This window comes from Xyrauchen texanus, chromosome 25, assembly GCF_025860055.1.
Source record: "Xyrauchen texanus isolate HMW12.3.18 chromosome 25, RBS_HiC_50CHRs, whole genome shotgun sequence".
Classification (NCBI taxonomy): Eukaryota; Metazoa; Chordata; class Actinopteri; order Cypriniformes; family Catostomidae; genus Xyrauchen; species Xyrauchen texanus.
The window spans coordinates 13,918,432-13,930,604 of record NC_068300.1 but is presented as its reverse complement, the minus strand read 5'-3'; the positions used below and the strand labels follow the sequence as shown (position 1 = coordinate 13,930,604).

At 40.0% G+C, this 12,173-nt stretch overlaps 1 protein-coding gene across 1 annotated transcript in view; it reads right to left on the bottom strand.

The window, feature by feature from the left end:
• Window positions 1-11,626, bottom strand: part of LOC127618875 (plexin-A2-like) — a 230,780-nt gene extending 219,154 nt beyond the window's left edge. The window contains exons 1-2 of the mRNA XM_052091544.1: window positions 10,424-11,626; window positions 4,719-4,901 (exon numbers count right to left, since the gene is read on the bottom strand). Coding sequence (XP_051947504.1) covers window positions 4,719-4,901; window positions 10,424-11,626 — 1,386 coding nt within the window. The remainder of the gene's footprint in view (window positions 1-4,718; window positions 4,902-10,423) is intronic.
• Between the last annotated feature and the right edge of the window lie 547 nt (window positions 11,627-12,173).

Genomic DNA, 12,173 nt, shown 5'->3' with positions numbered 1-12,173 from the left:
GCGAGCAAGGCAACAGCAGGGGACTATGTGGACTGAAAGGAGAATTGTGTGCGTGTGAGAGAGAGACCGAGAGAAAAAGGGAAAGTGGCGAGAGTTGTGGGTTTTCTCTTTGGGAAAGGAGCCAATCCAATTACAGGCAGCAGAGCAAGCTCGGTTTCTTTAGCTGAGCTAAATTTCACATTTCATCAGTCTCTTCCCACCATTCTGTGTCTCTCTCTTTCCCTTTTTCCATTTCTCTCCCCTCTTCTGGCAGGTAAAGGGTAGCAACAGTCTACCTTATGAAAGGTTGAGGCGAAACTCAAAATGGGCGAATTTCACAAAACACCTTTGGGTCAAATTTGACCCCAAAATCAAAATAAATTCAGCATTAAGACAATTGAGTCTTTTTTTAGCACCATTAAATTTATTTGTATTGTGACTTTTTTATGACAATAAGCCACATTTCTCTTCAAATTATCATTACCAACATGTGTCTGAATGTTTTACTTTTGAGTTTTGTTGTAGTTTCCATTATTTTCAATTACGATTCTCATAACTGTAATACAGTAATTTGGTGCTATATACAGAATATATACAGAATATAAATGCTGATGTATACACTGGCCTATATGTCCCTTTTTCCACCTGGTGTTATGATGCATCTTCTGTGATCTGATCACATGTGGCCAGGTGAGACACATCGATGGGCCTCTGTTTCATGAAAACATACATCAATCACTATATCAGTGGGCCCCTCGTAACTGGAGAACTTTAAAATGCTATTTCAGCGCAGCAGTTGATTGACAGGTGAGAGGTGGCGCTTCACTGATGCATACATGACAGATTAGTGTTTATACCTCAAATACGATGTGGTCACGTGCGTTTTCATCCACATTCACAGGTGTTTTTTGTGATCCAATAACAAAGCCTTTTAGACCCCATTTAGACCTTTATTTAGGACTGACTACATGTGATCGGATCATCCAAAACGCATCTTATTACCAGATGGAAACCGGGTTTATATATCTACATATATACACAGATCTGCCACAACATTAAAACCTGCCTAATATTGTAAAGGTCCCCCTCATGCTGCCAAAACAGCGCCAGCCCACATCTCAGAATAGCATTCTGAAATGATATTCTTCTCACCACAATTGTACAGAACAGTTCTCTGAGTTACCATAGACTTTGTCAGTTCGAACCAGTCAAAAAACATCCAGTGAGTGGCAGTTCTGTGGATAGAAATGCCTAGTTGATTAGAGAGAGGTCAACAGAGAATGGCCAAACTGGTTTGAACTGACAAAGTCTATGGTAACTCAGATAACCACTCTGTACAATTGTATTGAGAAGAATATCATCTCAGAATGCAGGTTGGCACTGTTTTGATGGCACGAGGGGGACCTACACAATATTAGGCAGGTTTTAATGTTGTGGCTGATCGGTATATATACCAACATTGTATCGGCCTATCGGCCATTCGGCCCTCTAGATATTTTTTTATCTTTTTTTTGTTCTTATTATTTTTTTGAATTTCAGAAATGAGAACGAGATAAAAAATGTTATGCCATTAATTAAAACTTGGGGGAATGTGCTTAACTGTAATGAAAATAATGTCATGAGATACATAATAAATTAATTTTGTTCTATTTACAGAAAACAAAATTCTGTATCACAGTAATGAGAATGAGTTTTTTTGTATAACATTAATGTGAACTTGGGGGAATGTGCTTAATTGTCATGAAAATAATGTCACAATGCAATAATGCATCTAAAAATAAGCTTTGTTTTCTTTAAGGAAAAATCTAATTTCTTATTTCTTTCTTTTGATTTAGGAGTAAAATATGACCCGAAGATGTTCTTGACAGGTTTCCCTTATTGCAAAATATCACCCAGTGAGCATCAAATTATGTAAATCTAAAGTCTTCTTTAATGTCACCATACCCGAAGCACAACAGCCAGATTCTCCGTGCTGCACAGGCAGACTAAAGCTTATTGACACTGAGCAAAGTGACATGCAAGTACCGGTTTCCTGAGCTCTCAATGTTCGTTTGGGGATCCTCCAAGAGACACAGTTTCTGGGGCGGCGATATCTCCTCAACCTTTTCCAAAACAGACAAACTCTCATAAGGCCGTGTTATCCTCTTCCTCCGACACTGTTATACCCTGTGCAGATGTGGCCCGATTTTCATGGTTTTCTGAGACTGTAGTATGATCCTCTTCACTCAGTCTTTCCATCTATAGTAATTCCTCCCTAATTCTGCTGTTTCTGTTGGGACAAGCATGCATGGCCATATATGCATGCTCCATTAGCACAACTGGTTGAGCATACTGCAGCTCTAGAAAAGCCAATGCTGAAAACATGTCTAAATATCTTGTGCAGATTAAATAAGTAAATTCATCCTTATATAATGATGTTTAGATATTCTTTATGGAAACCACAATTAAAGTAATGATTAAGGTATATTATCTTTGTTTGTTTGTTTGTTAGTTTTATTTTTTGCACGCAAAGTACTTTGCTTTAAAAGTGATAAAAGTGTCTGCCAAATGAATAAAATGTAAATGCAAACTCATTCTCTGTGCCACTAGGAGGGTGATATGTATATGATGAGAGTCATTTGTGAGCTGAGAAACCTTGAGGCAAGAGAAACATGCCACGGCAGCACTTCGGAGAGAATGGAGCTCTTGGCCTAATTTAATTTTACCAAACGAGAGGAAAAAAAAATAACATTAATAAGTCATTAAAACAAGAGGATTACAGAGCGCAAAAGCTTCTGATTCCGATGCCACTTCCTGATTGCACTGCTGATTTAATTATAAATTAATTCATCAAGTCGCAAAACACAATTTGGATGTTGCCGTGTTACCGGCATGAAACAAACACTGGCTTTGACACTTTGACATTGTCCATTCTCCATGGTCTCTGGGAAGGCAGCTGTTATTTGAGTGTGTTTGTAGGGGGCAGGTGGGAATGAGAGACAAATCCAACATTTGAATAGAACAGGTCTCTCTCTCTCTCTTCGTCTCTTTGGTGTCTTTTGCAGCTGCTATGGTGTGAGGAAAAGAGGTGGGCATGCCTGGTCCTGCTCATCTAACAGGGCCTGTCCTGTCACTCAGCGATGTAGTCATGCCCTAAGGGCTAACAGACCCAAAAGCAGCTGATAGACCCCTAGTCATCTTCTTAATTGTCTATTATTACAGGTAGTCTCATTTTGCGACCACAGCAGCTCTATTAGCCACATGCTAACATGTCAACACTTCCTGAATTGGCAGCTCAGTACAGCTAATCAGGTAAAACTATACCAAGCAACATTATAACCACTGGAAACAAATACTATATATCAACTAGTCAACATATTTACTTTTTTAATACATGTGTCTGGTTTTTTTGTGTATGATTTATGAATGCAAGGTGGGCAAAGGGTGGAAAAAATGTCTTTGTAAACTTTCACCAACATGTAAAAACTCTAAAATGACTTTCCTTTTCGGATGGAAAAGTAATTTAAGCATTGTTTTAGGCTACTGTTGAAGGTTATGCCACTTTCTTAAATATTGCACAGAGTTAATTCAATTTAACATTATGAAGGTTATGCGAATAATTTTTAGATTTAAAAATAAGTGTTTCCATTGGGATAGGTAAAGATGCTCTTGATGGTTAACTTTATGTTCAGCCTCCATTTTCTGGTCCAAGAGTCTCAGTAAAACTGAATGCTGGTGCTTCAAGAATGCAATCAACTGCAAACTCGATTTCAGGTCTGGTTATATTGTGGTATGTAATGCCCACTTTTCACAATCCAATCACTTCCCAATCCATAAAGTCAAGTCTAGACCCTACATTTTTCCTCATTATATCGGTTTCACTCGCAAATACACTGCATAACAGAAGTAAAATGGGTTGAGAATGCCATTTCATGTTGACTAAGTTCTAGAAGTCGACTGAGGGCTTCTTGTCAATCATGCTACCATTGCCAACCAAAAGGTGATAATTAACACCACATTATCTCCATGACCTTTATAAGAAAGATATTCTAATTAAGCATCTGATAGCCCTTTACCCTTTGCAGTGTCTCATTCTTAATGCCAATGTCAAGGGTTTCCAGACTCTGTCTGTGTCTAACATCCATTCCTTTGGTTTGGCTGAGACGGCACCTATTAAAATTAATAGACTATGGAGGTAGGCGGGTACCTCTGAGGTCGCCTTAAGCTGCCCATTACAGACTGAGAGTGAAAAGAACCAGAAGACTCCTACAAAAATATATTAGATATTTAGAAGAAAACTTTCTGGCTCCTACTTCCATCCATACTTTTAAATTATACTTTTATTTGAAAATGACAGTTCAAAGAAGAACAACGGACACCATTAATAACTATCGTGACACGTTGTTTGCAAACAACATATTTTATTGTTTCTGAGGCTCTTAGATTAAAGACGTTTCAACTTCAAAGGGATAGTTCACCCAAAAATGAAAATTGTGACAACTAAAATTTTGTCTTACATCTCGTTTTGTGTTTTACTGATGAAAGAACGTCATTTGGGTTTGGAAACAAGATGAGGGTGAGTAAATTATGCCAGGATTTTAATTTTTTGGTTAGACTATCCCTTTACAACACATGTCCAGCTTTGTAAATTTTGTTGCCTCTCAGAGGGGAGGAAACACCAGTCAAGCCAAAATAGAAATTGAAAGTCTCAAGGTAAAAACCAGCGTAGAAGAAAAACAACACCTATGTTCAGGACTCACCTTTTTCAGCCGTCCACTCTTGGTACCAACGAAAGCCACGCAGTAGCCGTTGTAGATGTAAGAGGTCACAGAGGTCATGCGATCCCTGCTTTCTGTATAGAGTGTGTGTCCAGTCACCAGCTGAGAGCCGCCAAGGGGCTGGTTGATGTCCAAACCGCAGAAGGATTCATCAATAGGAACAGGCTACAGGAGGAGAAAGGTCAAGCCATAGTCAGCAGTTTGCTTTGAATCAAAAAGTCAAGGTCAGTTTGGTTGTTTCTACAGACACCAGTAGGTGGGTGAAAAGGTTGCACTGATTTTAATACAGAGAAGCACTTCGTAAGCAAATCACAACTGATCCAAAGCTGGCTGGTTGTTCTGTTGTCAAGTGCACTGCAATAAATCATTTTCATTCAGAAGATTTGTTTAACATCTTACACCTTTATCTAATCAGCCAATCATGTGGCTGCTATGCAATGCATAAACTCATGGAGATACAGGTCAGGAGCTTCAACCATCAACCATCAGAATGGGAAAAAAAATGATTTGGCAGTGATTTGTAGCCTGGCATGATTGCTGGTGCCAGATGGGCTGGTTTGAGTATTTCTGTAACTGCTGATCTCCTGGGATTTTCATGCACAACTGTCTCTAGAATTTACTCAGAATGGTGGCAAAAAAACAAAAAAAACAATTAGCTGCGGTTCTGCGGATGGACACACCTTGTTATTGAGAGAGGCCAACAGAGAATGGCCAGACTGATTTGAGCTAACTTAAAGGCTACGGTAACTCAGATCACCACTCTGTACAATTGAAGTGAGCACAATAGCATCTTAGAATGCACAACACGTCAAACCTTGACGAGGGTGGGCTACAACAGCAGAAGACGACGACAGGAACTTTATTCTCAAAATTTCAGCATCAGATTTGGTTTAAATAATTTAGATACAGTCCACACAGTTTTTGACCAATCAATTCGCATGACATTTCCAGTCATGATTACTGGATAAGGATTTCTCACGATTTGAACACACCACAAGCAATTTCTAGTCAATGAAATGTTTTAGAAATGAGCTACTAAATTACAGTATATTCACTATAGAAATGTACATGGCTTTGACAATTTTAATTTCCATTAATTTCCATGACATTTCCAAGTCTAATATTTCTCAAATTTTGTATTTTCTTGGTAATCCTGACCTTAACACTGATTGAATAACTGTGATAAATTGGTAAAACTGATCCAATTCATAATCAGCTGGTAATTTGGGGTGTACCACAGGCACTAATCTTATTGGTGCTCGGGCGCATGAGTACCCACGGGAATGGCCGAGCACTCGTGGAAAAACACGAGATATTCCCCATAACTTTTCTCCATACGCATTTGGAAAAATATTTAATAAATATTTCTCAGCCTTGACCCAAACCAGAAAACTCTATTATTAGTTAACATAAAATAATTGAACATATATAAACCATTAATTTCAAGCAAATATTTTTCAAAAATCGAACCTTTCTGATTGGTGGATCTCACTTAGATATCGCGGTTCCGGAGGGAAGTGTTTGTGTACACACCGTGCTTAGCTTTTTGGCCAGACGCCCCCTTATTTTATCCCATACAGGATGCCTCACATCCCGTATTGGCTTTGTGTTCTGTATTGAAGTAAAAAAGGGCCTGAAAACGAGACTCTTAAATAGGACACCCATCCTCAATTGAAGGACTCAGAATGTCAGTGTCACTGCGTGAAACTTTCAATCTTATCATGTTGTGGTGGCTCGCAGCCAGTGTGCATTACCGCACCTTTGTGCATCTCTTTGGGTGAGTAAAGCTAATGTTGGTGGTTGGTCGTCAGGGCACCCATGGGCAGAAACAAAAATCAGTGCCTGTGGGGTCTACTGTATGTCAACACTTAATACTAGAGAATACTGACTCCTGTGCAGTTGTGGACAGTAACCAAACCATTGAGTGTGGTTTCCCCATCTAGACGCTTGCTTTTCTGTCCAGCTGGGCAGACATGTTCCTGCTCTGCTCTGGTGAGCCCTGCTGGGCTCCCTGACTGCCTCATTACCCTGTGCTATGAGAATAATGTAGCTCACCCCAGCTAGGGACAAGAATGCATTCACACACACTTACAGACCTATACAGATGATGCAGCCCTGCTAAAAAGACAAAGCAAAGGCTGGTGAACCAACTCATGTTGTGTGTTAGATATTAGTATGAAAAACAATGCAAGGAAATTCAATGGTGACTGAGGCTAACATTCTGACTAACATCTCCTTTAATGTTTGATGGCAGAAAGTAAGTCATATGGGTCTGGAATGAAATGAGTGTGATTTTTGTATGAACCAGCAAGATTTACTTGGTTAAAAAGCTTCACCAGAGAAACCCTGATGGTTGACTCTGTTCTGCAGGTTAACTGGCAAAACCAGCATCAAACTAACACAAACCAGTTAAACTAGCATGGACCCACATAGAAATTCATTGTGGTCACTCACATTTTAATTTCTTGTCAGAGGCGAAGCTGTAAAAAAAAAAATTACTCACTCTTTCTCCTTTCTTCTATCTCCTCATCTCGCTCACACACACACACACACACACACACACACAATCCTAAACTAAAGAGATTGAAGCTTGTAAACATTTACAACCAAATGGGAGGGTCTATGCAGGCATGTGCCACTATCAATCCCCATTTGAGTTGGGGCGGCAAGTTACAACACTCTGCGCCGTTTAGATACAGGTCATCAGAGTTGGTGACTGACACTGGCCTCAAAGTGCCATGTAGAGTAAGAGAGATGGTACTGCATGCTCGGTCATGCTGCTGAACACAGCATTGCTTGTCCCCGGCACTCCACAGCCCTTTAATATCATCCCGGCTGACTACAGGCTAACACTATAAAATCTTTACTGCCTTCCAGCCCTTCACAAGCTGGGGGATGGCAATAACACAGGGATGTAAATGCCTTGTACTCTGCAGACCTCGGCTCACCTCTCGTTCACCGTGCTTTCTTTTATTTTCCAATCCAAAAATAGCTGGAGGAATCTGCCACAAAGATTTTCAAATTTTTATGTTCATAGTCAAAAAAGGCATTAATTTGCCTTGGATTATGCTTTGCCTTGGACTATGCTTACATGGTTTAAATATGTTTGTATCCAAAGTTAGTAAGAGCTAGTCAGTCCATGTGAAGCCTATCTTAGTTTACCCCTAGAGCAGCTATTTTTCATTCACGCAAGTACAGCTAATATCTCATTTAAAGGGGAAATACAGAAATCTCCAAATTTGTTTGGCAATTATTCCATTTCAAGAACATACTGTACGTCAAATCACCAAAAATATATAACAAACAAATCATAAAATGTAGCTTCTTTAATGAAAAACAAACTAAAAGTGTTGGGAAATAACCGTTTCCCTTAGCAGCTGTTTTGGGTAGGGGTTATTGTTCCATAAACATATCTGGACAAGGTTTGTCCTTTTAGAAACAACATGATCAATAGTGTCCTCTTTAGATCACTGCCCAAACTAAAGCTACGATAGGCTTGATCAGGCCGCCTGATGAAATGGGACACCAGCTGAATGATTGAATAGCATCAAAGGCTTGATGTGGAGAAGTGAGCTGGTTAGCCAGGCAGAGAGACAGCAGCAGAAGGGATGTGTAATAAATCTTTCATTCAGTCTTCTCGGCTTATGACTTATGTCTCCCTCTGTCTCTTAGTTCAACTTTCTCTGTTTCAACAATGGAGCTAAAGGAACTGGAGCAACTTGAAGGTATCATTCACCCAAAAATAATTTATTGTACTCACCCTCCTCTTGTTTTTAAACTCAAAACTCACTGAATTTATTTATTTCATGCATGGAACAAAACAGTAGATACAGTATTAGCTAGTATGTTAATATCAGTCACCATTCACTTCCATTGTATTTTTTCCATACTAACATTATGACTAATATACTGCCAAACATCTCCTTTTGTGTTGAAAAAGTAATACCGAAAGAGTTTGGAACAACATGATTTTTGATGAACTATTCCTTTAAGGGTAAAGTGTAATTTCTGTTCATCTAGTGGCACCAAATAGAACAGCAAAAATAAGGATTTTTTCAAACAGGTTTCCAGAACACTCCCTTTATATGCTATTGCTCACACAAAGAGATAATTCCTCCCCAGACTCACAGTATTGGCTGAGCCAATGTTGCTAAGTCAAACTGGTTGGTATGTTTAAATAAAAACAGCGAAATCAACCTAGACATGGATTAATTACTTATCTATGAATATTACTAGAAAGTATTTTTCCATCAAGAAATTAAACACGTCACCTTTAAAGACAAAGTTGCAGACAAGTCTATGCAAAGGCCATGTTTCCAGTGATCAAAAATAGCCTCTAAAAACTGACAAGAAATGAAACCAAAACATCACAGATAGGGAGGGCTAACTGTACTTCAAGGTAAAAAAAAGAGCTTAGAGTACCAGACTAAAATGTCTGAGAACTATATATTTTGTTGTAAAAATATTTCCATACTCCTACTGGTCTTGAAAAGTGGATAAAAAAAAAGAAGCTGTGGCAACAAAAGGGGGCTGAGTTATCTAAACTCTGCCTGCTGTGGTGTTAGATATGTGTGGGCTTATAGACTTCACTATGTTAATACTTACAGACCTACCTGCATATTATGTTAAACACCACAGACTTTTTACAAACTTACGAGTTTTTACAGTGCATAGATCCTCTTGTTTTTATATTCCATTCTTTACACATTCCTACAAGACCAAAAGAAAAGTAGCAAAAGGATCCCTACAGCTATGTTTTTAAAGAGGCCTAGAAAAACACGAAGGAGGGCTGGCTGACATCAAGAGCCATTGACGGCCTTTGGGGTCAGACGGAGGATCCTCTAGGGCCCTTAATGGGGCCAGAGTGGAGTCTGCTACTATGAGGACCACCCTGCACAAACACTCAATAATGTTTTTCTCAGAGTGACAATCACTTCTGACATGATGCTAATGGTGAATTTACTGAAGCTAATAAAGGATACCCTGGAGAGAACCACGTACCAGTGTTTTTCATTAACGTTAACTTGTATGTTTAATGCACACGGATGCAAAAATGAAGCACTAACAGGCATACAAACACACAATCATTCATATCAATGTTTTAAGGTAGTGCTAGACAGTGAATAGCATGCAAATAAACCTATAATAAAGACACCTCCGCTTAAATCTCTGCACTCTTAAAGGCACCTCAGCCCTCTTAAGGCACCGCTTAAAAGGGCACCTTTATATTTGTGAATGGCACCTTTTGATTTGTGAACGAATGGGGCAGGGGCTTGCACTCCTATAGCCCCCGTTATGTGCACAACAGTGGTAGGCTTGTTTGAATAGTATCCTGTTATACTCTGAACAGTGAAAGATTGAGACATTAGAACAACAACCAGCTACATAAACATTATGATGCTGATCCTATCTTCATGTCCAGGGAAACATAAAATTAGTAACTATACCCATTTGGCTGTTTTGATCTGCTGAGGTTTCCTGGGAATGGGCAGTTTATTAGCTTGCAAGAAATGTATATTTCACAAAGCAAATAGTATTCAAAGACAGATATATTGCAATAAAGATTTTGTAAAGATAAGTGCAATTCAGGTAGTACAATTTAATAGTAGACTATGATCAGGGTTTAAGATTCTGCTTCAAGCATTGAATGAAAGGGACAAAAAAGTAAAAACAAAAAGATTGCTCACCGCTTTGGTACAAGGTACATCCTTTCCCAACAGCCAGTTGAGCTCCAGGTTTCCTTCTCCTTGATAACAGGACTGCATGCGCTCTTTGATACGAGCATTGATGTCCCGGATGGAAAAGACGCAGAGGGCAGAGTCATCCGGTGGGTGGTGGTACTGTTTCTGACCTTTAGAAAAGATGGCAAAGAGCACATCATCCTGAGCACTAATGTTAAGGGATGCCGCAAGCACTCGCCCAGGCTTGCCCAGGTAGGCTGCCTGTAAAAGACGGTACTCTACCCTATTTCGGACACAGCCAATTGGTAATGACACATAAGAGTGGAATTTGTGGTCATCTTTACAGAGCCGGACAATGCGGGAGGTGTAAAACAGGTCATTTGAGGGTCCACTGGAAGACATGCTATTCTCTGGCGTCTCAGGTTGTACGGTCAGAAAGTAGACAAAATTGCCACTGGCAAAGCCATAGATGTAGTAGATATCGAAATGAGAGACCAATGCCAGCGTGTCAGAGGGTATCTTGATGAGTGATGAGACAAAGTCAGTGTGGAGCTCGAAATCCAGCATAGCAGAAGACTCCGGGTCATGCGGAAGTTTGCGGCTGGAGATAGTCGGAAAGTAATCTTGCTTTCCGTCCACCGCTGTACCAATGAAGAGTGTCCCATCCTTGCCCTGAGATGGTACAATGACTCCATACATGGTGCCTGTCTGGTTCACACTAGAGAGGTAGTGCTCCTTTTTGTGAGAGGGCTCCACTAGGATGAAGAGGTCGTCCAACCGTAGCAGTTTGCACACACCCTGGTACAGGCTTCCGCAAGCCAGCAGTCGGTTCTGGGAGTAGTCAATAAGCAAGAGTTTGTTGATGTTGTTGGTAGAAACCAGTGGTTCAGTGCATGGCTGAACAATCAGTGGTGGGTAGCAGGCCTTGTTGTCATCTTCTGGACCAGTATCATGGGATACTAGGAGCGTTAGGTTGCCTGATAACTTGTAGGCACGATTGACAGCACCAATATAGAGTGCCCCTGTCGTCTTGTGAACTGTCAGGTGATTGAAGGCCCATTCTCGTCGCTCAGGGTGAAATGTTGTAAAGGACTGTTCGCTGCACACTATGGGCAAGGTTAAGACGAACAAAAAGCCAGCCAAGGGTAATGTGGAACCCTGTGCAGATTTTTGTTTCAAAGTTCTCCATGTAGCCTGCTGTCCCCCCATGATCTCTGTAAGGTGGAAGTGAAGAAAAGGAAGAGCGTAAAGGAATATCCTAAGGCGGAACCTCCCTCCTCGTAGTGTGAAGGTTAATTTTGTGGTCTAGTAGCTCACCAGGTTTTCACATGTTTCTGAAAGAGAGAAAGAGAGAGGAAATAAATCAGTGTCAAAGCATCCACACTCAGGTATAAGCCAAAAGGAAACAGACAATGGAAATTGCAGCTCATTAACCAAACTGAGTCCCTCGCTAAAGGTTGTACAAGCCCAGTTTTAAAAGAGATGGGGCGGCTGCTCTTTGAGATGATGGCAGGAAAGGTTTATCTTCACATTCCAAAGGAGTTGTCGGATTGGTTAACACAATTCAGGAAGGTGAAGCACATTGTAGAGATGGAATTAGCCTTACCTCAGTCAAACTGTTTGTTTGTACTCTGAGACAGTAGTTTATAAGAACAGAAATAAGTCAATGATCTCTAGAGAAGTGTCTGTTATGTTAATACCAGTGTAAAAATACAAAATTTTATTTGTGAATAGGTGACTTATCATTCTAAAATGT